General features: G+C 55.6%; 1 protein-coding gene across 4 annotated transcripts; it reads right to left on the bottom strand.

Moving 5' to 3' along the window:
- Positions 1 to 1,082: 1,082 nt before the first annotated feature.
- LOC122377092 (protein still life, isoforms C/SIF type 2-like) lies at positions 1,083 to 26,107 on the bottom strand. Of its 4 annotated transcripts, none has more exons than XM_043357051.1 (24): positions 25,892 to 26,107; positions 25,024 to 25,204; positions 24,608 to 24,806; positions 18,616 to 18,770; positions 17,185 to 17,452; positions 16,755 to 16,898; positions 16,416 to 16,595; positions 15,275 to 15,526; positions 14,846 to 15,016; positions 12,365 to 12,551; positions 12,095 to 12,225; positions 11,625 to 11,760; positions 10,604 to 10,704; positions 10,077 to 10,259; positions 9,690 to 9,884; positions 9,247 to 9,355; positions 8,710 to 8,889; positions 8,275 to 8,411; positions 7,620 to 7,796; positions 7,280 to 7,467; positions 6,791 to 6,981; positions 4,316 to 4,450; positions 3,398 to 3,637; positions 1,083 to 2,581 (listed from the first exon to the last, which is right to left on the bottom strand). In XM_043357051.1, exons 2-24 carry the CDS (start codon positions 25,113 to 25,115, stop codon positions 2,403 to 2,405), a joined length of 3,930 nt encoding a protein of 1,309 aa, XP_043212986.1. In that variant the 5' UTR covers positions 25,116 to 25,204; positions 25,892 to 26,107; the 3' UTR covers positions 1,083 to 2,402. The 4 variants fall into 4 exon arrangements, with proteins under 4 accessions (XP_043212986.1, XP_043212982.1, XP_043212985.1 ...); XM_043357047.1 differs by having other exon boundaries at positions 4,340 to 4,450; positions 25,892 to 26,015; XM_043357050.1 differs by lacking the exons at positions 24,608 to 24,806; positions 25,024 to 25,204; positions 25,892 to 26,107 and adding an exon at positions 24,543 to 24,571.
- Between the last annotated feature and the right edge of the window lie 312 nt (positions 26,108 to 26,419).

Below are 26,419 nucleotides of genomic sequence, written 5' to 3'. Positions count from 1 at the left end.
TTATAGCTCAACTTTTAGCAATTCTAGACCACGTGGAGCAAAACAAAGACCACCATTAGACTCGCCATGACGAGCTGCATCGAATCAATACCCATTTTATGCAAAAATATCAACTTTGAAATTTGACCTTTTTTTCCCTGACCTTCCACCAGGAAGTGACCAAAACCGTTCCTGATGGTCTTATAATCAATGCCATTGAGTTTGAAATGAGAAATTGGTCATAAAACGTGCACCACACAGTGGGTTCATGTGCTGAGTGTTGACCCTTGGTGACCTGGTCTCTGACCTGACCTGGTATTATCAGTGACCTCTAATAGCAACATATGTACCTACTAGGCAACTGACGCCCTATCGCTGATTTTCGAAAAAAATGCGTTGCATTCGATGTTATAGCGCATTCTCTAGAAGACCCTTGACCGGCAAAACATTTTATCTTTGACCAGACCTGTGTCGTCATCGGTGACTCCGAGGTCAATGAAATTGGAGTTCCTTCGGCAAATTTGACAGGGCTTTCGAACGCCGCTTGAATTTTGCGGATCCCTCCAGTAGTTTCGAAGATACGTAACTTTCGGGAACAAAAATAGCCCCCCCCCCCCCACCGCGTTATAAATGAACCCCACCAGGGCGTGGGTTAAAGAAAACATACTTTTTTGCGATAAGTGGATGTAGGTACATACATGCGCATCATTTGGAGATGGGGTTCGACTCATTCGAGCCAGCATTCTATGGTATGTCCACTCCTTACACGCAAGCGATGTCAATTAAAATCGTGATACCGATACCAAACCAAATACCAACAATATCCGTGGAAAAATGCCGAAACCAATCCAACTTTGAAATATTAGGAAATGCCAACTTTTTACCAAATTTGCAGCCTCTTTTATATTAGCGAGGAATGAGGATTCATAATACCAACAAAATACCAAATTTACTCGTCTTGAAATACCAAATACCAAGATAGTATCGGTTTGGTATCGGTATACCAAAAAGTTGGTATCCAATTGACATCTCTATTACACGCCATCACCCACATACGCCGAACGGGGCCAATTCGCGATCGCAGCACTGACAGCACACGCTGGTCACAATTACGTGGAAAAATTTATTGAACCAATAACTGTTTGGCAATCGTCACACACGTAAGTCAGGATCAGATGCGGAGATTATTGAGCACAAACCAAACAATAGAAAAGGTGTCCTCCTGAGTTGCCGTGTGTGAAGTGCTGTAAGAGTTGGCTGGCAGCGCGGCGGGTCGGCGGCGCCCGCTGCCCCAGTTGACGGCCCGACCCGCCGGCCAGCGCCCCGCCACGAGTCCGGCCGGCCGGCGCCCCTGCACCGGCGCACCGCACCAAAAACCAAACGCACAGGGTCCCAAACCAACGCAGGCTACCCTACATATTAACCAGAACCAGCAATGAACAATGGCTACGGATAGAAAACTAGCTACTCTGGAAGATAATACATCAATGGAATGCTGCAGTAGGTGGTCCAGCCGGCGGGCGCGGCGGCCACGCCGTCAGGTCGGCCCCGTCCCACCCACTCCGTTTGGCACAAACTCAGGGCATTTCAGTGAGCCAACATATACCTCATATATATATATATATATATATATATATATATATATATATATATATATATATATATATATATATATATATATATATATATATATATATATATATATATATATATATATATATATATATATATATATATATATATATATACATGAAAGAACAACAGTCACATCTCAACACAACCGCGATGTGGCAGAGGGAGATCTGGATGAAAATAGTTGGACTAGACCAGTACGCTGCAGCCCGTCTCAGTATCGCCGCGCGCCGTCCCCGGCTCCTGCGGTCCGGTCGCGCCCGTCCCGGCCGCGCCGCTCTTAAATAAGCCATTAAGACGTGTCGGGAAACGCATAGCAGCTTTGAGCACGTATTGAACCCGGCCGTGCCGGGGTGCCGGGGCACGGAGCCCCGCCGAGCGCCGGCGCGCACCCGCGCAGCGCCGACTCCGGCCCGGCGCTCTGATGTCCGCCCTACCGCTCAACAGCGCCAATGAGCAACTAAAAAATTACAAACAACTGTATGGGCCGTCGGCCGTCAGGCCAGCACGGGGTTAGGTCTTCAGTCACCACTGGCTCAGCACGGAGCTCTGGGCTCGGCCAGCCGCCACCGCCGGCTCAGGCCGGGCTGGGCTCCGCCGGCAGCCAACACTGGTTCAGCTTTGGAGCTCTCGGTCCGGCCGGCAGCCTCCGACGGGCCGCCCTGGGTTCGGTCTCAGCCACCACCGGGCTAGCGGCCTCAGTCGGCGCGGCGCCGCAGTCACCTGTGCGGTCCTCTGGCTGGCAGAGCTCTGGGAGAAGTCTGTGTGCAGACAGACGTCCACGGCGGCCGCTACTCGTGTTTGCCGGCCAGTCGGAGCGAGTCAGTCTTGCTGCGCGCTCCGGTCGCCGCCGGGTGCGGCCGCGGCGCGTACGCGGGGTGGTCGTCAAATATCACCCGCTCCCGGGAGCACGGCGGCAGCGTGCGGGCCTCGTGCAGCAGCGGGCCGCGCGGCTTCCAGACCGGCGAGCCTGGCGGGCGGACAGGGGGAGGGTCAGCGGGGCCGCGTCAGACGAGCTCCCGGGGACATACAGGGCCAGAGGCGATCCCGGCAGGCAGACGGTCAGACAGCAGGGGTCACACCGGCCCATGGCTCCCCGGGACACACAGGGCCGCGCCCGATAGCGACACACTTCAGCGCCCGGCCGCCGGTCAAAATGTTCTACATATGAGTCGGCCGCACTCTGAGCGCCCGAGACCAACAAGAACCAGCGCCTCACCATATGCCATACACTATAATCAAGTAAATAAAGCACATAGAGCTATGTCACACAAATACAAAGCCGACAAAAGCTTTCCGCAATTTGCCGAATCCCACAAAACCAAGGGATCGGAAAAACAGCACCCTATAATCGCCGTGTAATTTAACAGATGTTTCAATGTTAAGACAAATATTAAAACTGTCCCGGGGCTAATTGTCCGTTCCGTAGTTCAGTTGGTACAGCGTCGGACTTCCGGCAGTGAGAGCCCGGGTTCGAGTCGCTCCGGCGCCAAATATTTGAAACTCATGACAGGGATGGTCTGCGGCTGGTGGCAACTGCAGCCAGTTGAAGTCAGTTGAGTGAGGCAGGCCGTGTCTGGCTTTTATGGACATTTATTACACACTCCAGTACATAAATTCTCCCGTTACCCGGAATTGCCCGATCGGACGGTAGGGGCCAGGGTCTGCGCAACAAGCTCTGCACACATAGCGTGGGCTCCAGCTCTGCCTCGGTCAATCCTTCAATTCAAACATTGGAGGTAGCTTTGTGAAAAAGGTCTTATACGAGCTGCTGTCAGTGTGGTACCTGCTGCGCGGGCGTGCGGCGGCTGGTAGTGTTCGGGCGCGTTGCTGGCCTGGATGAGGCGCGCCTGGCTGCCCGTGCTGCCGGCCGACAGTGTGCTGGACGTGCTCAGGCTGAGGTGGTTGGGGATGCGGCCCAGCTGGCCGCAGCGGCGCGTCAGCGCCTCCTCCTCCTCCTCGACGTCCGAGCGAGACGTGTCGTCCCGCACGTCCGAGCCGTCATCGCCCAGCGCGCCCGGCCGGCCTGCAGGGGTGGGGCGGGGGGTCACAGCGCGGCCTGCCGGAGCGGGGGGAGGGGGGTCACAGCGCGGCCTGGGTCACAGGCGGTCTGCCGGAGCGAGGGGAGGGGTCACAGCACGGCCTGCCGGAGTGGCGGGGGAGGGGGTCACAGCGCGGCCTGGGTTACAGGCGCCCGGCCGGCCTGCCGGAGCGGCGGCGGGGGGAGGGGGGGGTCACAGCGCGGCCTGCCGGAGCGGGGGAGGGGGGGGGGGGTCACAGCGCGGCCTGCCGGAGCGGCGGGGGGGGGTCACAGCGCGGCCTGCCGGAGCGGCGTGGGAGGGGGGTCACAGCGCGGCCTGGGGCGCCCGGCCGGCCTGCCGGAGCGGCGGGGCGGGGGGGGGGGTCACAGCGACACAGCCTGGGGCGGAACGCCCGGCCTGCGGGAGCATGGGCGGGGAGGGGGGCACATATACGGACTGGGGCCGCGGCGGATCGTCACAACACACCGAGTCAGTCCAGGCATGCTGCTTGCGTTGCCAAGGATATGGTGATAAAGATATCGCAAGAACGTGTTTTACTGAATTTCTGACTATGAAACGAAAAAGCATCGTCTTGCTCCAACAGCTCGGGACATGAAGCTGTCAGGGAAATGGAACACGACTATAGGCGCGCGCCGTTTGTCGACCGCTGGGCGGCGTGTGACCTGGTCTGAGGCCGGGCCGCGGACCTGGGTGGCCGGACGAGGCGTCCATTGTACGGCTGCGCCGGCGCAGGTTCGTCTCGCTGCCCGACACCGCCTCGTGGTAGCCGTCCAGGTTGTCGTAGTCGATGGTGGCCGCTGCAGAACGGGCGGAGCGACCGTGAGCCGTCACAGCCGGCATACACACGACCGTGAGCCGTCACAGGACCGGGGAAGGGGCGACCGTGAGCCGTTACAGGGACATACGACCGTGAGCCGTCACAGGGGTATACACACGGCCGTGAGCCGTCACAGGGGTATACACACGACCGTGAGCCGTCACAGGGGTATACGACCGTGAGCCGTCACAGGGGCATACACACGGCCGTGAGCCGTCACAGGGGTATACACACGACCGTGAGCCGTCACAGGGGTATACGACCGTGAGCCGTCACAGGGGCATACACACGACCGTGAGCCGTCACAGGGACATACACACGACCGTGAGCCGTCACAGGGACAAACACACGGCCGTGAGCCGTCACAGGGACATACACACGGCCGTGAGCCGTCACAGGGACATACACACGACCGTGAGCCGTCACAGGGGCAAATACACGACCGTGAGCCGTCACAGGGGCATACACACGACCGTGAGCCGCCACAGGGGCATACACACGGCCGTGAGCCGTCACAGCCGACATACACACGACCGTGAGCCGTCACAGCCGTCACAGGGGCATACACACGACCGTGAACCGTCACAGGACCGGGGAAGGGGCGACCGTGAGCCGTCACAGGGACATACACACGACCGTGAGCCGCCACAGGACCGGGGAAGGGGCGACCGTGAGCCTCCACAGGGACAAAAACACGACCGTGAGCCGCCACAGGGACATACACACGGCCGTGAGCCGCCACAGGGACATACACACGACCGTGAGCCGTCACAGGGACAAACACACGACCGTGAGCCGTCATAGGGACATACACACGACCGTGAGCCGCCACAGGGGCATACACACGACCGTGAGCCGTCACAGGGACAAACACACGACCGTGAGCCGCCACAGGGACATACACACGGCCGTGAGCCGCCACAGGGACATACACACGACCGTGAGCCGTCACAGGGACAAACACACGACCGTGAGCCGTCATAGGGACATACACACGACCGTGAGCCGCCACAGGGGCATACACACGACCGTGAGCCGTCACAGGGACAAACACACGACCGTGAGCCGTCATAGGGACATACACACGACCGTGAGCCGTCACAGGGGCATACACACGGCCGTGAGCCGCCAAAGGGACATACACACGACCGTGAGCCGTCATAGGGACATACACACGACCGTGAGCCACCACAGGGGCATACACACGACCGTGAGCCGTCACAGGGACAAACACACGACCGTGAGCCGTCATAGGGACATACACACGACCGTGAGCCGTCACAGGGGCATACACACGGCCGTGAGCCGCCATAGGGACATACACACGACCGTGAGCCGTCACAGGGGCATACACACGACCGTGAGCCGTCACAGGGACATACACACGACCGTGAGCCGTCACAGGGGCATACACACGGCCGTGAGCCGTCACAGGGGCATACACACGGCCGTGAGCCGCCATAGGGACGGGGGAGGGGGGACGACCACAGCTCTTCAGGCCGGCAGCGTCACACACGTGATTGCAGCGGATTCATTCAGCTGGGATGAAGATAGCGTGATTCAGCGACGTCGATATTGCCATATTGGCAGCGGTGAATCATACTCCCTGTATTATCATTAGATGTTAAAAAACCATCGCCAACTTAATCATAGGGAAATAAATTCAAAGAAATTACCAGTAAGTTAACCATGCTTTAAAATTATAGTCTGAGCAGGCAGATCTCTGGCCAGGGACCGGGCCATAAAGTCTGCGCGGTCACATCTCTGACCAGGGGCCGGGCCATACAGGGTCAGATCTCTGACCAGGGACCGGGCCATACAGGGTCCGATCTCTGACCAGGGACCGGGCCATACAGGGTCAGATCTCTGACCAGGGAGCGGGCCATACAGGGTCAGATCTCTGACCAGGGAGCGGGCCATACAGGGTCAGATCTCTGACCAGGGGCCGGGCCATACAGGGTCAGATCTCTGACCAGGGAGCGGGCCATACAGGGTCAGATCTCTGACCAGGGGCCGGGCCATACAGGGTCAGATCTCTGACCAGGGAGCGGGCCATACAGGGTCAGATCTCTGACCAGGGACCGGGCCATACAGGGTCAGATCTCTGACCAGGGAGCGGGCCATACAGGGTCAGATCTCTGACCAGGGAGCGGGCCATACAGGGTCAGATCTCTGACCAGGGACCGGGCCATACAGGGTCAGAGCAGTCACATCTCTGACTAGGGAGCGGGCCATACAGTCTGAGCAGTCAGATATCTAACCAGGACCGGGCCATACAGTCTGAGCAGTCAGATCTCTGACCGGGGACAGGGTCACTCACACATGCCGGCCGAGTAGCGTTGGCCCTTGCTCTGCATCTTTTTCCGCATGCTGAGTGTGCGCGACGGCTGCAGAGTGCCCGTCTTGTAGGTCGAGTTGGACGCCTTAGTCACCGGGATGCTCATGTTACGCACGCTCTCCCGAATTATCTGCCGGATCGTCTTCAGAAAGGCGTTCCGGAAGTCACTTGTGCTAAAAAATAAACAAATTAGTCATGAAGTGTTAGTAAGGAAACTGCAATGTTTCTGCTTTTGTATGCAAACAGTAAAATAAAAGCAATTACCCGAAAAAATATGGGCACATTATCATAATTACGTTAAACTAATATTCTTTGAATAACTTCAAGGACGTCTTGCTATATCAGTGGTTAATTTCCCTATGTCATGTCGCTCGTGGTGTGTGGCTCGCACTGCCCGCCCGCCCCGCACAGGGCGCGGGCGGCGCGGTCCTCTGAAGTGTCCGCCCTCCCCGCCCGGCGCGCGACCCGTACCTGTTGGAGAGGTGGTAGACCTTCTCGTTGCGCCGGTGAATCTGCGACTTGAGGTGGATCAGCTCCCAGAGGTAGTGGTTCTCGACGTCGCGGCACGATGAGGCGCGTACCTGCACCTCGGTGACCGGGATGAGCACCTGGTATCGGATGATCTCCACCTCGGCCGGGTTACCCTTACTGGGCGCGCTCTGCCGGAACGGCGCACGGCCACAGTCAGAACCGGCCGCTGTGATAATCGCAGCAGCTGGGCGCAGTTCGAAACGCAGACAGATGACTGAAAACACATCGCACTACATGAAACCAATAAATCAAATTCACTGTCAGAGTTAGAGGTTCTCACCATGAGCTTCTTCTTCTGACGGAGCCGCTCCTTGCACAAGAAAACAACGGCCGTCTTGAAGACGAAGCACATGGCGTGCAGTTCGAGGCCCTTTTTGATCTTTCCTAGGAAGTCGGCGATGTTGAGCCACTCGACGCCGCCATAGTAGAGCAGGTCGCCCGGCGAGAGGTCCACAGGCTGGTGGACAGAGAGGGGGGACGTCAGATCCAACGGCTGGGGGACAGGGGACGTCAGATCCCCGGCTGCCGGACAGAGGGGGGGGGGACGTCAGATCCACCGGCTGCCGGACAGAGGGGGGGGGCGTCAGATCCACCGGCTGGTGGACAGAGGGGAGCCTTCAGATCCACCGGCTGGCGGACAGGGGACGTCAGATCCACCGGCCGGCGAACAGGGGGGGGGGGGGAGGGGACGTCAGACGGCGACGGCAGCCACCTCTTTACGGCTGGGAGGACACGCTACCTCCGTCAATGGGTAAAACAATATTATTTGAATATTTAATCCGACCATGAAACTAAAAATAAGGCAAGTAATCAAAAGTATCACATAAGTCGCGCTTCAAACGAGCACTACATACAATCGACAGTCAGATCAACCCCGCCCGATCCACGAAGCCTGAATATAAGAGCGACTGATCGGACGGCACCACTGTACTGACCGAGGCGACTGGCAGCACCATTTTGGTGGACTTTTGGTGCTGCCGGAACAGGTGGTCGAAGATGGCTCCATACTCCTCGTGGATACGCTGCATCTCGTTAATGTGCTCGGCCACCTTCTCCATGCCTTTGAGCGCCTCTGCGGAACACAGAACAACACAATGGTAACGACTGAGACTATAGAGACGTGGATTTTATCGATAATTGACTGGAAAATCACCTCGGACACAGCTGAGAGACAGACGAGAAGACGGACACAAAAGGACACGTGAAAAACTGGCAGAAGCATTGCACACAGAAGAAGTGCATACGCAGGCCAAATAAGCTGCGTCGTTGAATGAGCACACGGGTTGAGACGTTAGCTCCCACCCCGGCCGAGACTGGCGGGGGCAGGTACCGAGACCCGGGACCGGACCGGGGACCGGCCCGGTACGCACCCTCCAGGTGGTGGTGCTCGCCCGACTGTCGGTCCGCCAGGTTCCGCAGCTGCTGCAGCAGCAGGGGGTACTTGAGGATGCGCTGGATCGGCTTGATGAGGTAGCTCTCCAGCGTGGAGGAGTGCTGCTGGCGCGGGTTCTGGCGCTGCAGGAACTGCTGCAGCTGCTGGTTCCCCTCGCCTGCCGGGGTGGCGGCGGGCCGGCGGCGTCAGACGGGGGCGGAATACACCGACAGACACAGCCCGGCGGGAGCGACCACCGGGCGACGGAGCTGGCAGCCAACTGAGGCAGACACTGAGCTTTAATACAAAACAAGGATAAGTACCTGTCCTTTGATTATGATGTCGATTGATGATCAAATGAATATATCTGTGAAGTTTATTTCCGAAATAAGTGTTTATTGGTCAATGGTCATGACACGAATATAATGACCATCATAAATTAAGTTGTTGACCGAGATTATTGAGTGCAATTTGCGTAATGGAAATTCGTTCGCACTTACGGCAATATGCGCAAACAGTACCGAGGAATACTCACTTGGATGAAGAACCTTTTGAGCTCTCGAGTGACTGGCACAGAAGGAACTATACAGCTTGAAACTATTTGTGTGATATAAAAAGGCGTTTCCTATGGAGAATAATACGTTCTGAAAAAAAGAGAGCTGTGGTCAGAAGAAGCAGGGATTACGTGTTTTGCAAATCCAATTTGTACTCCAATAACAAGTCATGAAATAGAAAAGCGTATCCCGAAAGACGTGACATAACCAAAATGCGTAGCAGTCAATGATGTAAAACACCTGTAGTTTGCAATTAAAAGTTACAACTTGATGAGGGCAGGATGGGTTCGACATTTGTGTTTATCGACGCCAATTTCAATAAAAAACTGATACAGTACATCCTTTCTCATCATGCCATTAGACCGTCATTGAATAAGGAAGGGGTATGTGAGTGTGTGTACGGGAAGGGATTGGAGATTCCGACCTTAAACTGGGTTGGCGTCTCGAGCCGGCCGAGGCTGGGCTCCATTTCGACGGCCTCCTCCAGGCTCTGCAGAAAGTCGCGCTGGAACTCGACGATCTCCGGAATGTTGCCGAACAGGGCGTTAATCTCGGCCGGGGTGATGAACGACTCGCGCCGCAGCGGCTCCAGGTAGTTGTCTATCAGCGAGTTCAGGTGCTGGAACAGGAGGGCAGAACGGGCAGTCAGCGCTGGGCTCGTCACAGTGCCAACACTCAATGACCAGGCACCTAGAAATGCAGCTGGTGGTCGCCTAACCCGAGTGCCAAGTAGCACCACAGTACAATGTTTCCAGTTTTGTTTGCCCGACCACCTGTCTCCGTCACGTCACGCCCAGCCGCGGGTACTTACCTTGACGTATGTGCGCTCCGTGTCGATGAGCTCGGTGAGAACCTTGCGCAGTTTGTCGGCGTCGCTCAGGTGTCGGTTGGGCGTGGCCGTCTGACTCTGACTGGAGGCCACACTAGACGTGGGAGAGGGGCCGCGCGCCGACTCGGCCGGCGAGCGGCAGTAGCCCGTCACCAGCGTGGCGCTCTGAGAACAAATGACAGTAGCCCGTCACCAGCGTGGCGCTCTGAAAACAGACAGCAGTCACCAGCGTGGCACTGAGAGAACTAACGACAGTAGCCCTTCACCAGCGTGGCATTCTGAGAAGTGAGAACAGATACCAGTCACCAGAGAGGACAAACGACAGCGTGACACTCTGAGAACAGACAGCGGTAAACTCTAACATGGCCTCTGATCTGGTCCCATGCCCTGATCTCTGCTCACAGGCCCTATCCTCGCGGTGACTACTGCCAGACTCTATCCTCTCGGTGACCTCTGCTCGCAGACTCTGTCCTCGCTCTGACCTCTGCTGCCCACGGCCCGTGACCCACCTTGAGCAGGTTTTCGATCTCGACGGAGGAGACATTGGAGCGGTCGGACGTGTCTGAGGGCGGCGGCGGACAACCCTCGATGTCGGCCGACCGCTGACGACCTGACAAACACCGACACCCGCTGTTAGATTACGTCAAATTGTGACAATCGAGGAAAGATATAAACCGGGTAACAAATAGAAATGGAAACGCATTTAAAAATCGAAATCGTACTCATCACCTTCTCCAAAATACCTGAAGATGGTGATGCATAGGATTGTAGAGCAGAATGCCAAAAAAAAATGCATTTCATTATTTCCCAGATGCATACGTCAGTCCTTTTACAGACAGAGAATTGATAAGAATTCGTTTAGCGGACTGACTCTGGGTGTAAAGAAGCCTTTTTCCTGTACTGCGACCTTTATTGATAGGTCTTCAAAGGGGCAATGCGATTAAAAAAAAAAAAAACAAGCAATAATCATGCTATACCGCCATCCCCGCCATCAACGAAATTCTCAAAATGATCGATGCTAAAACACGTGACACAACTTACAGACAGTTCGTACTCCAGTAGGTCTACTTTTTCAAAACACTATCCCATATGGGGCTAAGCGAGAACTTTCCGACACCCTGATTCAGTGATGGGTTGCATAATCGAATCTCGATGGCCTCCCTTACGACACGCGGGACCATGTTGGCTCGACCACCAGCGTGCTGGCCTGACCTGGGTCAAATGGTTGGCGACACTGGAGCCAGTGTTCAGCTAAAGGGGATGTGTCTGACCTCCCATGCTTTATGGCTGCTACGTGTTCTTTAAGTCGCGTGCTTTTAGGACGCCCGGTCTCGCCAACTTCTTATCATTAACATACCTGGGTTTAAATATGACTTTACAGTCTCAGACAGAGAATTATCACGAATTACTCTGAATCCTATAAATCCATATGCCTCTAGTTTAACGCGCCCACCCGTTCAGTCCGATGTCCCCGTGTCCTGATCGGGCACCGCCGGGCCACTCAGCAGGTAGCGTGTTGCGGCGACTCACCCCAGGATTTGACGCTGGGCACGATCATGTTGTCGATGTCGTCGTCTCGCACGGTGTTCTCAGAGGGCGGCGGCGGGCAGACGAGCCGCTCGATGATGTCGTCGGTCGACTTCATCAGGTTGGCCACGTCCGGCACCTGCGCGGGAGCACACATGGGGACGTGTACAGCGCACATCAGGTGAGGGCACCCACGGGGACGTGTACAGCGCACAACACACGGGGACGTGTATGGCGCACACCGGGCGAGGCACCCACGGGGACGCGTATGTACGCCGTACAGCGTACACCCGACTGCTGACGCACTGAAGTAGGACGACTCAGTGTGAGTTCCTTTGCCGCCAAGTATGCAAAAGAGCGAACGATAAATTCCGGCATATAAGTACCGGCATAGCTGAAGGGTCCAAAATATCGAGAGGGCACGATCGGCGTCTCATAAAGGAGAGCGGTCCCCAAACCAAGCATGTACTGACCTCTGTGCGGGAGGAGCGCATCATGAGGCAGAGCGCCAGCTCCTCCTGTAGCACCGACTCCAGATACATCATGTCCAGGTCCGAGACGATCGCGCCGTTAATCACCATGATCTCGTCACCGCGGATCAGGCCTGGGTGAGAGAGAAAACACACCACCTCCGGTCACACAAACACTCAGACGCACAGCAGACCAAACAGCAAACCTCACCCCCACCCCCCAGCAGCGCACAGCTGTATATACGTAGCCGGCCGGCCGTCCGCAGCACGCACCGTTGTGGGCGGCCCGCGAGCGGTCCTCCACCCGGGAGATGTAGCAGCACAGCTCGTCCTGGCGGTCCACGTTCTCAATCAGCTCGGCCTCCACGCTGAAGCCCCACATCTGGTCCTGCGCCGAGCGTGACAGCTCCACTTGGAACAGCACCTTGGTGCAGATCTCGCACACTTCGTGCGTCTGCAACTGAGAGAGAACACACAGTGACCCGTCAGCGGCCGGAGGGATGGACAGGGCTGTGACTGGGAGAGAGCACACAGCCCGTCAGCCGGCGGGACGGACCGGGCTATGACTGGGAGAACACACAGCGACCCGTCAGCCGAGGGATGGACCGGGCTGTGACTGGGAGAATACACAGGCGGCCGGCGGGATGGACTGGACTCTGGAGTGTGACTGGGGCATTAGCAGGACGAGGCGCCGGGCTAGGATTTCACAACCACTTTTGCAATGGGTGGCGACTGCTCGTCGCTGGGTAAAAAAAAAAAAAAAAAAACATTCACTCCCTACTAGAGGTCTGCACCGGCCGGCTGCAGCCGCGGCTGGCTGCAGCCCCACGGCTGTGGGCCGGGGCGGCTGCAAATATCTCCAAGAACACGGCTACGGCTGTGGCCACGGCTGTGAGATTTCAAGCTCAATCTTAAGTACTCAAATATAAAATTTTAAATCCTTAATCTTACATTCTTATAAGCAGTCTAGCCTGTAAAAATCATGCAAAGGATGCCCAGCAACATTGAAAGTGGTGAAGCCTTTGAAAACCTGTAATGGTTTTACCATTTGCTGTAGGGGAGTTTGCACTCTGGTACAGAATACTAATTATAGGTACCAAATGTTCCTTCATCACCAAGACTTTACAGTTTCAGAAAATGCAACATGTTGCATTGTCACATCCCTCTCAAATCAATCTCACCTGGTCATTAGGAGAGCACCTTACAGCTATTGAAGACGAGCGTTCAATGATTCTTTCAGGTAATAAAAAAAGAAATCACGCCTAGGTAAGGGCAGGTAAAGGCTTCATAAAATATTATCTAAAATAACTCTTAGATGTAAGATGTATTTCTGGATTTTCGGCAAGTCCAATTACATAATATAAAACTGGTGCTTTATGTTCTAACTGGTGTGTGAGTGACCGCTAACAGAAAATGCTGATCAACGAAGCCAATGAAATTAGATAATAAGTGAGCATGAACCTTACTTACGGCTAATTTACATGATGGTGAAAACCCTGAACACGTAATTCACATGACGGTGAAAACCCTGAACACAATATTTCTTACGCGAGCTGTTGACTTTACTAATACAATGACGTCTTCTTCTGAAAATGTTAAAATTTGATAATTTATCTTTGTTTGAGAGCGAGTTTTTAACTGTACAGCATTATTATTTATTAGTTATAATTTTTATGGCTGTTTATAGTGACACAAAACAATTTATTGCCACTTCTTTGCTATTGACGTCATTAAAAACTCAAGTAAAATTTTTAATTGAAAGAGGCAATTGTGGCGCGCACGTCCTTGGGGATTTGAGCGAAGATCATTATTTGGAAAAATCAAAATAGATGAATGTGGTTCTTTCTTGGATGCTCACTAGTGTTTTGATGCCTTGCATATCAAATTAGTTTGAGACTTGCTCAGAAGGCTGCTTCAAGCCTGGCATATCACACCCCAGAAAAAATGCAAGGTAAGAAAGAAGCAAGAGTTTTGACCAGACAATCACTGTTTGACAGTCCATCAACTTCAGTTCAAGTTTCATTTTCCATACCTAACATTGATCATGAAAAGCATCAGAGTCTGTTGTTCTGTCCCACAACCATGCTTCAGGATTTGGCATTAGATGTCTACACTGCTAGTGCTTCTATTCTGGTTCGTTGTTTGTTTTCTGTTGATGTAGGTATACCTACCTACCTACCCATCTTTCTTAACCCCTTGCAAGGGCTTGTGTACCTAGGTACCTATGCGATGCGCATCAGGCTTCAGGCCTTCAGCCTAAAGCCAGATACACAACCACTTAACCTATGATGCTTCATGAGCTTGAGAATCTGTAGCCCATTGCAATGTGCTTTTAGCTAAATGTTTCAACTAAAAACAACTTATTTTGTACTATTTGGTTGCATTTCATTGAAAGTATCCACGGCCGGCTGACGGCTGGCTGCCCACAGTTTGCCACGGCTGTGGGCGGCTGTGGCTGTGGAGCCACGGCTGCGGGGCGGCTAGGCTGTGGAAAATTGCAGCCGTGCAGAACTCTACTCCCTACCGAAGCCAACGGAAACTGCGTAACACTGCTCTTGAAAACAGGAAGGTCAAACCAAAAGGGTATCCAGCTCTATTATTTTTCATCTTATTAACTTCACTTAAAATCGGCCTGGGTATTGTGCAGGAGTAGTTGGTGAGGACCAATGCCGGCGAATACCGGACGGCGGACGACCAGTACATTGCTGACAATGCTGAGTGAACTAAAAATATTAGATGAAAAGTGATACTTACGTAAGTGTCGATGAGGTCGGAGTGATGCGGCACAAAGTAATTGGTCGCCTCCATGTCTCTTCTTTTCTTGACGCGCACGAATTGCTCCATGGGATTGAGATTCTTCTTCAGAGAGGCCGATATTAGGAAATCCTCGACCGTCATACCTTCTCGCAGGTGAATAACAACATACTGAAAACAGCATAAAAAGCGGTCATACTCTCTCGAAGTCGAATAACAACAGTCTAAAAACAGCACTTAAGGAAATCGCTGTCATTTATGCAAAAGCAGGGTTACAAGAGTGACTTTAATTCGGCGCACACAATCAGCAAATGTCGACTTAAAACATATGCGACGCCTGACAGCTGTCAGAAAGACGGTTAATCTGACACAAAAACATTGGATATACACCTGGCGGCCCTCCCTAACTGCCGCGGCTGACACACGCACCTGATTGTCGGGCATGCGGACGCGGTAGGTGCGCTCGTCGCCGCTCTCGTGGCTGAAGGAGCGACTGCCGCCGCCGCTGCCGCTGCGCGACAGCATGGGAGCGCGCCGCTTGGTGGCGCCGCGGCCGGCCAGCAGGTTGTTCAACAGGCTCGGGCTGCGCGCGCAGATGTAGGCGTGGAACGAGGAGACGTTAAACACGCCCAGCCGGTTCAGCGTCATCTTGGTGACGCGAGAGACGTGCGTCAGCAGACCCTGGGGGACACAGACGTGCGTCAGCAGACCCTGGAGGACACAGACGTGCGTCAGCAGACCCTGGTGGACACAGACGTGCGTCAGCAGACCCTGGGGGACACAGACGTGCGTCAGCAGACCCTGGGGGACACAGACGTGCGTCAGCAGACCCTGGGGGACACAGACGTGCGTCAGCAGACCCTGGGGGACACAGACGTGCGTCAGCAGACCCTGGAGTACAGAGACGTGCGTCAGCAGACCCTGGGGGACATGGACGTGCGTCAAACATGGACGTGCGTCAGCAGACCCTGGGGACACAGACGTGCGTCAGCAGACCCTGGAGTACAGAGACGTGCGTCAGCAGACCCTGGGGGACATGGACGTGCGTCAAACATGGACGTGCGTCAGCAGACCCTGGGGACACAGACGTGCGTCAGCAGACCCTGGGGACACAGACGTGCGTCAGCAGACCCTGGAGACAGAGGACAGCGTCAGCAGACCCTGGGGACACAGACGTGTGTTAGCAGACCCTGGGGTACAGAGACGTGCGTCAGCAGACCCTGGGGACATAGACGTGCGTCAGCAGACCCTGGGGGACACAGACGCGCGTCAGCAGACCCTGGGGACATAGACGTGCGTCAGCAGACCCTGGGAGACATGGACGTGCGTCAGCAGACCCTGGGGGACAGAGACATGCGTCAGCAGACCCTGGGGACATAGACGTGCGTCAGCAGACCCTGGGGACATAGACGTGCGTCAGCAGATCCTCGGAGACATGGACGTGCGTCAGCAGACCCTGGGGGACACAGACGTGCGTCAGTAAGGTCACTGAATTAGGACGACGCGGGATAAGTCCGATAGATAGTCCAACGTCCCGTCGCTGAAATGCAGCGGTAGGTATTCCACTGACCTTGGGGTTGGGCAGCTCGCCACCCTGTAGCGAGGCCATGTAGCAGCGCAGCCGGAACTGCTCGCAGTGCAGCCGCTCCAGGCTGTCGTCGTAGCTGGCCAGCTGGGAGGTCAGCTCCTCCCGGTCCTGTTCAGAGACCACGCTCAGCTGCACGTCCGCCATGTACTTCAGTTTCGAGTCCTGCCGCCGGGAGCCAGATCCGCTCAGTGTCGGACAGACCGCGGGAGGAACCGGCCTCGAACGGCCTACATACCCCGCACAGAATCATATAGCCGCAGGTCGGGGCCCGCGGTCAGTGGTCGGCAAACTCGGCCCGACTGACCCGCGCGCGTCACTTACCGACTCAATGGAGCGCTCCAGCCGGAAGATGTCCTCCTGCAGCAGGTGCAGCGTGCCCGTCTTGCCGCGGTGGCGCGCGAACGCCGCCGCGCACGCGCTGTGGATGCTGTTGATCCAGTTCTCCAGCTCGACTTGGCACGGCGCCTGCCACAGGGCGGGGCCGGGGCGTCAGGTCACTGGTGCCGCCGGCATGTCAGGCGTCGCCGCGGTCCGGACCAAATGGAAGGCGCAATGCTTGCTAACGAATGGCATTTGTACAGTAATAATGTCAACCCAGTCCCCCACATTCCAGCCCATCTGATTGAAAGGCGAAAGCTGTGGTCAGCTCAAAATTTATGATCAAATTTTAGCGAAACTTATACATAGTATTGTACGATAGTTAATATTATGTGATTTGTATCGGTCGCTGTTTCTCATTTTGGCGTGTCACCTGGAACAGGTAGGCGTCTCCGAAGGCCGTGCTCAGGCAGAAGATGTGCTCCCGCTTGGGGTGCTCGGGGATGGACTGCATGATGGCGCCGTCCACGATGATGAGGTGTTTGGGCGCCTGCTCGATGCTGCGCCCCTCGCGCGACTCGCACGGGTAGAAGAGCAGCGTAGTGCCCTTCAGACACACCCAGTAGCCCTTCCAGCCGCGCTTCCGGGCCAGCTCCACCTGGTGCTTCTTCCGCAGGAGCCACTTCTTCACCGAGAGGAACCTGCCGAACAGCACAGCACAGCAGTTAGAGCCACAGCACAATAGTTAGAGCCGCAGCACAGCAGTTAGAGCCACAGCACAGCAGTTACACCACAGCACAGCAGTTACAGCACAGCACAGCAGTTTGTCACAGCGGTTACAGCCACTTCTTCACCGAGAGGAACCTGCCAAACAGCACAGCACAGCACAACACAACACAGCAGTTACAACACAGCAGTTAGTCACAGCACATCGATTTGAGCCACAGCACAACAGCTACAGCCGGGAGTACAGAGGTGGCAGCCATAGTACAGCAGTTAGAGCCACACTATAGCAGTTAGAGACACAACGCAGCAGTTACAGTCACAACACAGCAACTAAAGTCACAGCGCAACTGTTACAGTCACAACACAGCACAGCACAGCTGTTACAGCCCAACGCAGCAGTAACAGCCACTTCCTCACCGAAAGGAGCGTTCTTACGTTCTTCACCGTTCTTACGTTCTTTACATTCTGCCAAACGTTCTTACACTAAGGCAGGTTGGCACCCATTATCCCAAACCTGCCTGCGTCTTATGTCTTTGTATGTTCGTGTGTCTGTGAGACCGTTTGTCCATGTGTCCGTGTGTCTGTATACGGGTGTACCCGTGTGTCCGTGTGTCTGTGTACGGGTGTACCCGTGTGTCCGAGTGTCTGTGTACGGGTGTACCCGTGTGTCCGTGTGTCTGTGTACGGGTGTACCCGTGTGTCCGAGTGTCTGTGTACGGGTGTACCCGTGTGTCCGAGTGTCTGTGTACGGGTGTACCCGTGTGTCCGTGTGTCTGTGTACGGGTGTACCCGTGTGTCCGTGTGTCTGTGTACGGGTGTACCCGTGTGTCCGAGTGTCTGTGTACGGGTGTACCCGTGTGTCCGTGTGTCTGTGTACGGGTGTACCCGTGTGTCCGAGTGTCTGTGTACGGGTGTACCCGTGTGTCCGTGTGTCTGTGTACGGGTGTAGCCGTGTGTCCGTGTGTCTGTGTACGGGTGTACCCGTATGCCCGTGTGTCTGTGTACGGGTGTAGACGTGTGTCTGTGTACGGGTGTACCCGTGTGTCCGTGTGTCTGTGTACGGGTGTAGCCGTGTGTCCGTGTGTCTGTGTACGGGTGTAGCCGTGTGTCCGCGTGTAGCGCGGCCCCGCCGACTGACCCGGCCTTGCGGACGGCGCCCGTGCAGTTGAAGGAAGCCGCCGAGCTGCCCGAGCGCGAGACGCGGTAGGGCGAGGCGTGCAGCGACGCCTCTGCCGCCTCCTCGTCCTCGTCACTGACGGCCGTCGTCAGCGACATCCGGTCGTCGTCCGACATCTGCCGGCAGCGGGACCGGGGTCGGAGGTCAGCGGGATAGGGGTCAGAGGTCAGTCAGAGGTCAGACCAGAGGTCAGGGGTCAGCGACATCCGGTCGTCGTCCGACATCTGCCGGCAGCGGGACCGGGGTCAGAGGTCAACCAGACCTCACGACCCTGACCTCACGTTAGTGAAAACAGTCCATAGTGAGCCCACATTTAACCCGCATTCAGACCAGGTTATGGGCACATCGGATCGACTTGAAACCCGCAGACGACAAAATTATTGTAGTACAGATTGCATGGCCCAAGGCATTTGGCGGCATTCCTAGTCGTTTTACCTAGAGAGGTCAACAAAGGTCACGGCCCGCATACGTATCCATCCAGCAAATTGTCGCCCGCCCAATAATGGCACTGAAGCTACTTACGGCCCCGCGCTCGATGTCTCTCGGACTACGAAGATTCTACGCCGTCCGGCTAATCACGTTCCATAGCCGCAGCCGAGCCCCCGCTGAACTTGAACGGGACTGGCCGGACGACGTAGAATCTTCGTCGTCCGAGACATCGAACGCGCGGTGTCAATTACTATCAATTTTACTTCTAAGCGTCACAAGATGACCTACGGTCAGTTGCGAATTGCTAGTCATGTCGAAAAAGCATTGCACACCAGTAGAATGCCTATGCTATGCGGGCAAGAACAATGGCGATCGAAAGCACGTCGTTCGATAGCCCACAGACCACTGCACTGTGACATTTCCTGCGAACCACTAGTGAATATGTGACCGACCTTGTTTTATCTGTGCAACATGAATTGTTAGAAGTCGACGCACCCTGAGCTCCAGCCCAGAATAAGCCCAGAACATCTCACATCAGCAGGTATGAAACTTTCACATGGCAGAGTTCTTGGGACACTGAGGCAGCAGAGCCCTAGGTACGAGACATAAGCCAGGTAGGACACTGATCCAGTCTCAAGCTGGTAATGACACGACGAATAGAACAATAATAGAGCCCGACCGATAACGCTGCCGGTACAGTAAAGCAAACATTCGTTTCCAGAGGCGGTGTAGGTATGAGCATGTGAGCGAGGCAGCAAGATAAGTAAGTCATTCGTGACGCAGTTTCAAACGTCTCATTTGACGTCACCCACCCCTATGTGGAGCCCTGAGGCACCTGTCGTATAAACCTCAACTATCCCACTAAAGTTGAGCGACAGGCTGAACAATAGGTACTCATTTCTCGGGCTCAGGAGCGCCTGCTCTGTCAGCAAAGCCATACAGAACGTCACACGTAAGTGTGCTGCTCAATGGATTACATAAATGAGGTCGTTATCTATGGCCGTTCTCATATGTAGGCAGTAAGCACTACGTGGATTCCTGAATTCATCACCAATTACCAGTTGGAGATGCCGCTCAGCGCTGGCCCCCGTCACCGCCCTACCTGGAGGAATTTGATGAACCGGCGCGTGGAGCGCTCGTGGGCCGACTCCAGCTGTTTCCTCTGCCGGCGCTCCTTGTAAATCATATACGTCTCCCCCATCGCTGCACAAATATGGCACTGGGCTATCCCGCCAGCGTTACCGATGTGGAGGCTCCCACTGTCATTTTCGGTAATTTAGCGTCTCCATGTTGCTCATTTGGCGGCGGTGTCACCTCCATCAGTCTGAACGAGCGCCCGTCTCCGCCAGCGAAATGGGACCGTCGACCGGCCGCCGCGCCGCGGCGCTCGATGTTCCTCTAACCGGCTGTCACTGTGTCTGTGACTGACTGTGGCCGTTACTGTGACTGTGACTGATTGTGACTGTAACGATGACTGCAGGGGCGCACACTCGATAAGCAGGCTCGCAGATCGGAAGCCGGTCGTTGCTTGACCTCAATGACCGTCACGGTAGTGCCGTGACCTTCGGCCTCTGGCGCTCCGCCTGGGGTAGATGACGTCACTAGTCGGACCAAACAGCCCCCGGGGTCTCCTCCACGGCCGAGAGCAGGGATCCACCGCCGCCGCCGCCCGTTCAGCGGCTCACCCCGATCACTGAGTAGGCCAGCCCCGGTGGCTCCTACCGCTGAGAGCGGGGGATCCGCCGCCACTCTGTCAGCCCGCTCAGCAGCTCAGCCCGAACACCGAGCACCCAGCTCGGCAGAGCGCCGCCCCACACCGATCACTGAGCACCCAGCTCGGCAGAGCGCCGCCTCACACCGATCACTGAGCACCCAGCTCACAGAGCGCCGCCCCGCGCCGATCACTGAGCACCCAGCTCGCAGAGCGCCGCCTCACACCGATCACTGAGCAACCAGCACGGCAGAGCGCCGCCCCGCGCCGACGACCGAGCCGATTCGTCACAGTATCGAGGGCGTCTCGTCTGGATCGACCGGGCTAGCGCCGGCTGCAGCCGCCTCCTGGCACTCTCCGCACGACGGAGACCGTCGCGCGCAGACACCCGGGACACCGCCGGCACGTCACCGTCCGCTGACCGAGCACGGGACGCTCTGTGCAGACCGCGGTCGGAGGAGCGCCCTGTCGCCGGAGCTGGCCGCGCCGCGGTCCCAGCCTCGGCAGCCGCTGTCCGCGCCGCGCTGCTCGGCCGGCCGCTGCGCCGCGGACGTGCTGCGCCTCTGGCCGGACTGGGCCAGCTCGGGACGGCGTCACTGCCACTGGGTGTGGTGGGCGGCCCCGATCGACGGCGGCCGGCGCGTCGGCGCACTGGATGCTCTGCGAATCAATGGCCGACTGGGCCGCGCGGCGACCTCGCCAGCAGAGATGCAACAGCTGCCCGTCGGCGGACGGCGCCGCGATCGATCGGGGCGACCGCGGCCGGGTGCGACACCCGACAGCCCCTGGCCGCTCCTCTCCGGTCTCCGACCAGGACACCCGACAGCCCCTCTTCTCCGGCCTCCGACCGGGACACCCGACAGCCCCTCTTCTCCGGGTCTCCGGCCGCAGCCGGGCGGGACACCCGATAACCTATCCCGACAGCCCCTCTTCTCCAGCCTCCGAGTGCGGCCGTCCGGGACCCTCTCCCCGACACCCGTCTCCGGGACAGACCCTCTCAACTGGGTCTCCCGATAAAACCCCTATTCGCTGGGTCGTCCGGGCGCGACATCTCGAAAAGGCCCTCTTCTCTGAGCCTACGGGCCGGACTGAGTCTACGGGCCGGACAATACAGCTTTCTCGACGTCTTAACCCTCGCATGTGTGCGGCATTTGCCAGCTTCTAATGTGTAGGGGGGGGGTCGGTTGGACCCCCCTTGCCGTTTGGCGCCTGATCGAGCTAGAGCTTCGCGGAAAAAACGAGCGTGCTGCCCGTCACGAGACGAAGCCGATGATACTCAATTTTAACCTTCGCCCCAGTGGGGGGGGGGGGCATATGTTAACACCCTGTCGCGTTTTTTGCGTGTGAATAAAAAACCGCGGCGCATAGCGCCGCGCCGCTTCGAGTAGCTTTTTGTACATCAATTTTGGACAATGTGTGAAATTTTTGACCCCAGGTCATGTCAGGTCAGGTCACCAGGTCAAGTTAACTGACCAAGCCTAAACAAGTTTGAAATGTCCAGCCTGCAGTGTTTGTCAGAAAGGTTTTAAACTTGGTGGATTGCATGATGTTATGGGCGCCTACCAGTTGTATATCTCGGATTTTTTATATCCGTGACCTAAGGTCAGGTCAGTGGCGTGACCTTACCATTATAAGTCAATGGAGAAAAATGAAAATGCCTCTAGATCCGTGTGTACGCATAGGAACAGTCCAAATATTTCAGAATCACAATGATTTGGACCACCCGTGACGACCAAGGTGTCTTTTTTGCTGATAGCCTCTAGAAAGGTCATCAGAGGTCATTTGAGGCTACAAACAGATTTTTGCCAATAACTCTCGATTGGAAAGAGATAGGACGCTGGGGATGGTCTCATTATGTTTGTCTTGTTGAGACGCATCGAATGATATGCAACATGACCTTTTCCGGTCAGGTCATGACCTTGACCTGAGGTCAAATTTTCAAGTTGACCTTTCAAGGTCAAATTATAGTGCATTTGACGCGTCTCGGCGAGAGGAACATGATTCTGACAATAGAAACGTTGTGCTTTTTTAGTCAAAAGTTATTGTCGAAAAACACATTTCGTAAAAACAGCTATTTTTGGGGTATTTGCCCTCTGGAGGCTAAACCGTTGACCTAAGGTCAATTTTGATAGCGACCTTATCAAAAGAAGAGTTCAAAAGCTATCGATTGCTTTTCCATGCGTTTTTCTAGCTATCATAGTTCCTGAGACAAATGCATGTTTTCTGAGAAATATAATGACATTTGACAAATTTTGACCTTTGATGACCTCCAGTGACCCCAATATTGCTCTAAGATGAAAAATGACCGAAATATTTTCAAACGTACGCATTGAGAGCTATCGACTGCTTTTTACCGCGTCTTTCTAGCCCTCTTAGTTTTTGAGTTAGACGTGGGTGGTAACATATGCCCCCCCCCCCCCACTAGGGCGAAGTTGGCTGAGACCGCCACTGGGGCGCGGGTTAAGGTCCTAGGTCATTGGTTGACCTCCCAGGTCAGGTCAATGACCCAAAAGTCGGGAAAATCGGGACCTGTTAGAAAGTCGTAAAGTGTGGCTGCTATGGGGTTTTTCGGGGTGCTGATTACGAATATCGTGTTAGTTTTGATCACAGATGATGTCTGTAAGCATTTAGACCAGGTCGAGTCAGGTCAGGTCAGGTCAACCAGTAGGGGTCGTGACGGGTATTCGTAGTAGGTGTCAACCGCCTCTGACAGCTTCGTAGCATGTTACGAAGGCACCAAAACTGTCCCGTAGCTCAGTTCGTAGAGCACCGGACTCCCGGAGGTTCGAGACGCTCCGGCGCTCGATATTTGAGACTCCTGACGAGGATGGTCTGCGGTTGGTGGGAGCATCCGCAGCCAGTTGAAGTCAGTTGAGTGGGACAGGCCGTGTCCGGCTTTGAAGGGCACGTTAAACTTTGGTATCTAAATTCTCCCGTTACCCGGAATTGCGTGATCGGGCGGTAGGAGTCGGGGTCTACGCAACAAGCTCTGCTTAGCGTGGGCCTCGGCTCTGTCAATCCGTCCATTCAAACATTCGAACTAAATTTATAATAATAAAAACAAATTTAAAAACTACTTCGTTAATGTTCAAATAGTTTCTAAATTCGAAATCAGCTCCAAAAATCAATTTAACTGCGTGCTTAATTGTTGTTTTAATTATTCAGTAATTTGCTACCGTGTTACTAGCGGTCATTACTCCCGGCACAGGCGAGGTCATTGGAAGTAGCATTTCGGCGCTGCGATAATTCGTTTTTTCCTCCCACTCAGCCACTGAACCACAATGGCCTCACATGGCCAGTATTGCACCCCAAAGCCACTCCCAAGAGCCTTATTCATCGAGACAGCATATCAATATACATATGATCTCAGGCAATCATTTCAAAAGGGTAATGGAAACAGCTAATCCCGTTTAGGGGAACAGGAACTACGGAAAACTGCACTTGAGCCAGACTCTGGCCAGACCCTGTATTAGCCTCTGATGACGTCAGATAGCACAGTTTGGAGTCGGCGCTCTCGGAGGGGATTTGTCGCTACCTACCTCAGATCACGCCAGGTAGCACAGTTTGGAGTCGGCGCTCGCCGCTCTCGGAGGAGATTTGTCGCTACCTACCTCTGATGACGTCAGGTAGCACAGTTTGGAGTCGGCGCTCGCCGCTCTCGGAGGGGATTTGTCGCTACCTATCTCTGACGACGTCAGGTAGCAGAGTTTGGAGTCGGCGCTCTCGGAGGGGACGTGGTGCTACCTACCTCTGATGACGTCAGGTAGCACAGTTTGGAGTCGGCGCTCTCGGAAGAGACCTGGTGCTACCTACCTCAGATGACGTCAGGTAGCACAGTTTGGAGTCGGCGCTCTCGGAGGAGATTTGTCGCGTGATGCGCTGGTGGGCGGCCGGCGGCGCCGGCGGCTGGGTGCCGGGCCGCGCCGGGCCCTGCTGGTCCGACACGTAGCCCCGCTCCCGGTCGCTGACGTACCCCGAGCGCACGCTGTCCTGGCGGCTGAGCGAGGCGTGCCTGGGGGACCCGGCGGGAACCAGCTGACACAGCCGCACTGACAGACAGACTAGTTACTACATCCTGCACATCGCGCGCACTCTGGGAGCGTGGGTGTCTGGTCATAGTCTGAAGAATAACGCCAGCATCGTAAAAAAGTTTAAGCTCAAAATGTTTTCAAGTAGTTATGTCAAATATAAATGACGCAGCACACCTGTCCTCGCAGATCTGTCCTCACCTTCGCAGCGTGTTTTGTCGACTCGAGTCGAGTCCCATGGTCTTGGTTGTGGGCTGTGTGAACGAGGCATTGGTGGAGACCGGGAGGCCCATGGGCGGCCTCTGATCCCGCCGGCCGGGGGCCGCGGCGGCCGTCCCTCGGGCCGGGGCCGCGCCGGGCCGCTGCGCCGTCCCGGCAGAGGCTGCAGCGGGGACACAGCGGCAGTTATAACCAACATCAGACGGAGCGCGGAACACACAGACGGAGCACAGAGCACACACCGCCCTCAGACGGAGCACATACCATCCTAAGATGGAGTACAGAACAGTCACCGCCCTCAGACGGAGCACAGGGAACACATCAGCCTGAGACGAAGCACAAAGCATAACAGCGGTCGCCACACACCGCCTTACTTAATACGCCTATCCGTATTAATTAAGGCAGATACCTACCCAGGTCCTCGGCGTTGGACCATCAGACACCTACCCAGGTCCTCTGTGAACCATCAGACACCTACCCAGGTCATCTGTGGACCATCAGACACCTACCCAGGTCCTCAGTGGACCATCAGGCACCTACCCAGGTCCTCGTTGGACCATCAGACACCTACCCAGGTCCTCAGTGGACCACTGGACACCTATCGAGGTCCTCTGTGAACCATTAGACACCTACTAGGTCCTCTGTGGACCATCAGGGACCTACCCAGGTCCTCAGTGGACCATCAGACACCTATCGAGGTCCTCTGTGAACCATTAGACACCTACTAGGTCCTCTGTGGACCATCAGGGACCTACCCAGGTCTCCTGTGTGGACCATCAGGCACCTACCCAGGTCCTCTGTGGACCACCAGACACCTACTCAGGTCCTCTGTGGACTACTGGACACCTACCGAGGTCCTCTGTGGACTGTGAGAGCAGCGCCTCGAACGTGTGCAGGCTGTAGGACTCCGCGTCGTCGCCCTTGGCCAGTGTGTTGCGCAGGTGTCGCTCGTACTCGAGCAGCAGCCGCGTGTAGGTCGGTGAGTTGGGCTCCGTCTCCACATTCTGGTCCAGCTCCGAGTTACCTGCCGCGCCGCCACGCACACCAGCGTCACACACAGAGGCAGGGACGGAAAACACACTATGTTTACTTGGATCTTTAATATCCTAGCATCTGGTGCAAATATCACTTATCAACTTACCTGGCTATCATTCTCTACCTCCCTTCCCCATGCTTCCATATTTTTTTCTCTCTCTCTCTCTGTCTCTCTCTGTCTCTCTCTCTGTCTCTCTCTCTCTCTGTCTCTCTCTCTCTCTGTCTCTCTCTCTCTCTCTGTCTCTCTCTCTCTCTGTCTCTCTCTCTCTCTCTCTCTCTCTCTGTCTCTCTCTCTCTGTCTCTCTCTCTGTCTCTCTCTCTCTGTCTCTCTCTCTCTGTCTCT

Source organism: Amphibalanus amphitrite, unplaced genomic scaffold, assembly GCF_019059575.1.
Source record: "Amphibalanus amphitrite isolate SeventyFive unplaced genomic scaffold, NRLGWU_Aamphi_draft 002509F_arrow, whole genome shotgun sequence".
NCBI lineage: Eukaryota > Metazoa > Arthropoda > Thecostraca > Balanomorpha > Balanidae > Amphibalanus > Amphibalanus amphitrite.
This window is presented reverse-complemented; position numbering and strand designations above follow the sequence as displayed.

What these genes read in the sequence shown, in the direction of transcription:
- LOC122377092 (XM_043357051.1), bottom strand. Translation starts at nt 25,115, where the DNA reads ATGGGCCTCCCGGTCTCCACCAATGCCTCGTTCACACAGCCCACAACC. An exon ending in TGGAGCGCTCCATTGAGTCG is followed by an intron (nt 16,596 to 16,754) that starts GTAAGTGACGCG and finishes TCCCGGCGGCAG; the next exon opens with GACTCGAAACTGAAGTACAT. An exon ending in CGGAGCGCACATACGTCAAG is followed by an intron (nt 9,885 to 10,076) that starts GTAAGTACCCGC and finishes CTCCTGTTCCAG; the next exon opens with CACCTGAACTCGCTGATAGA.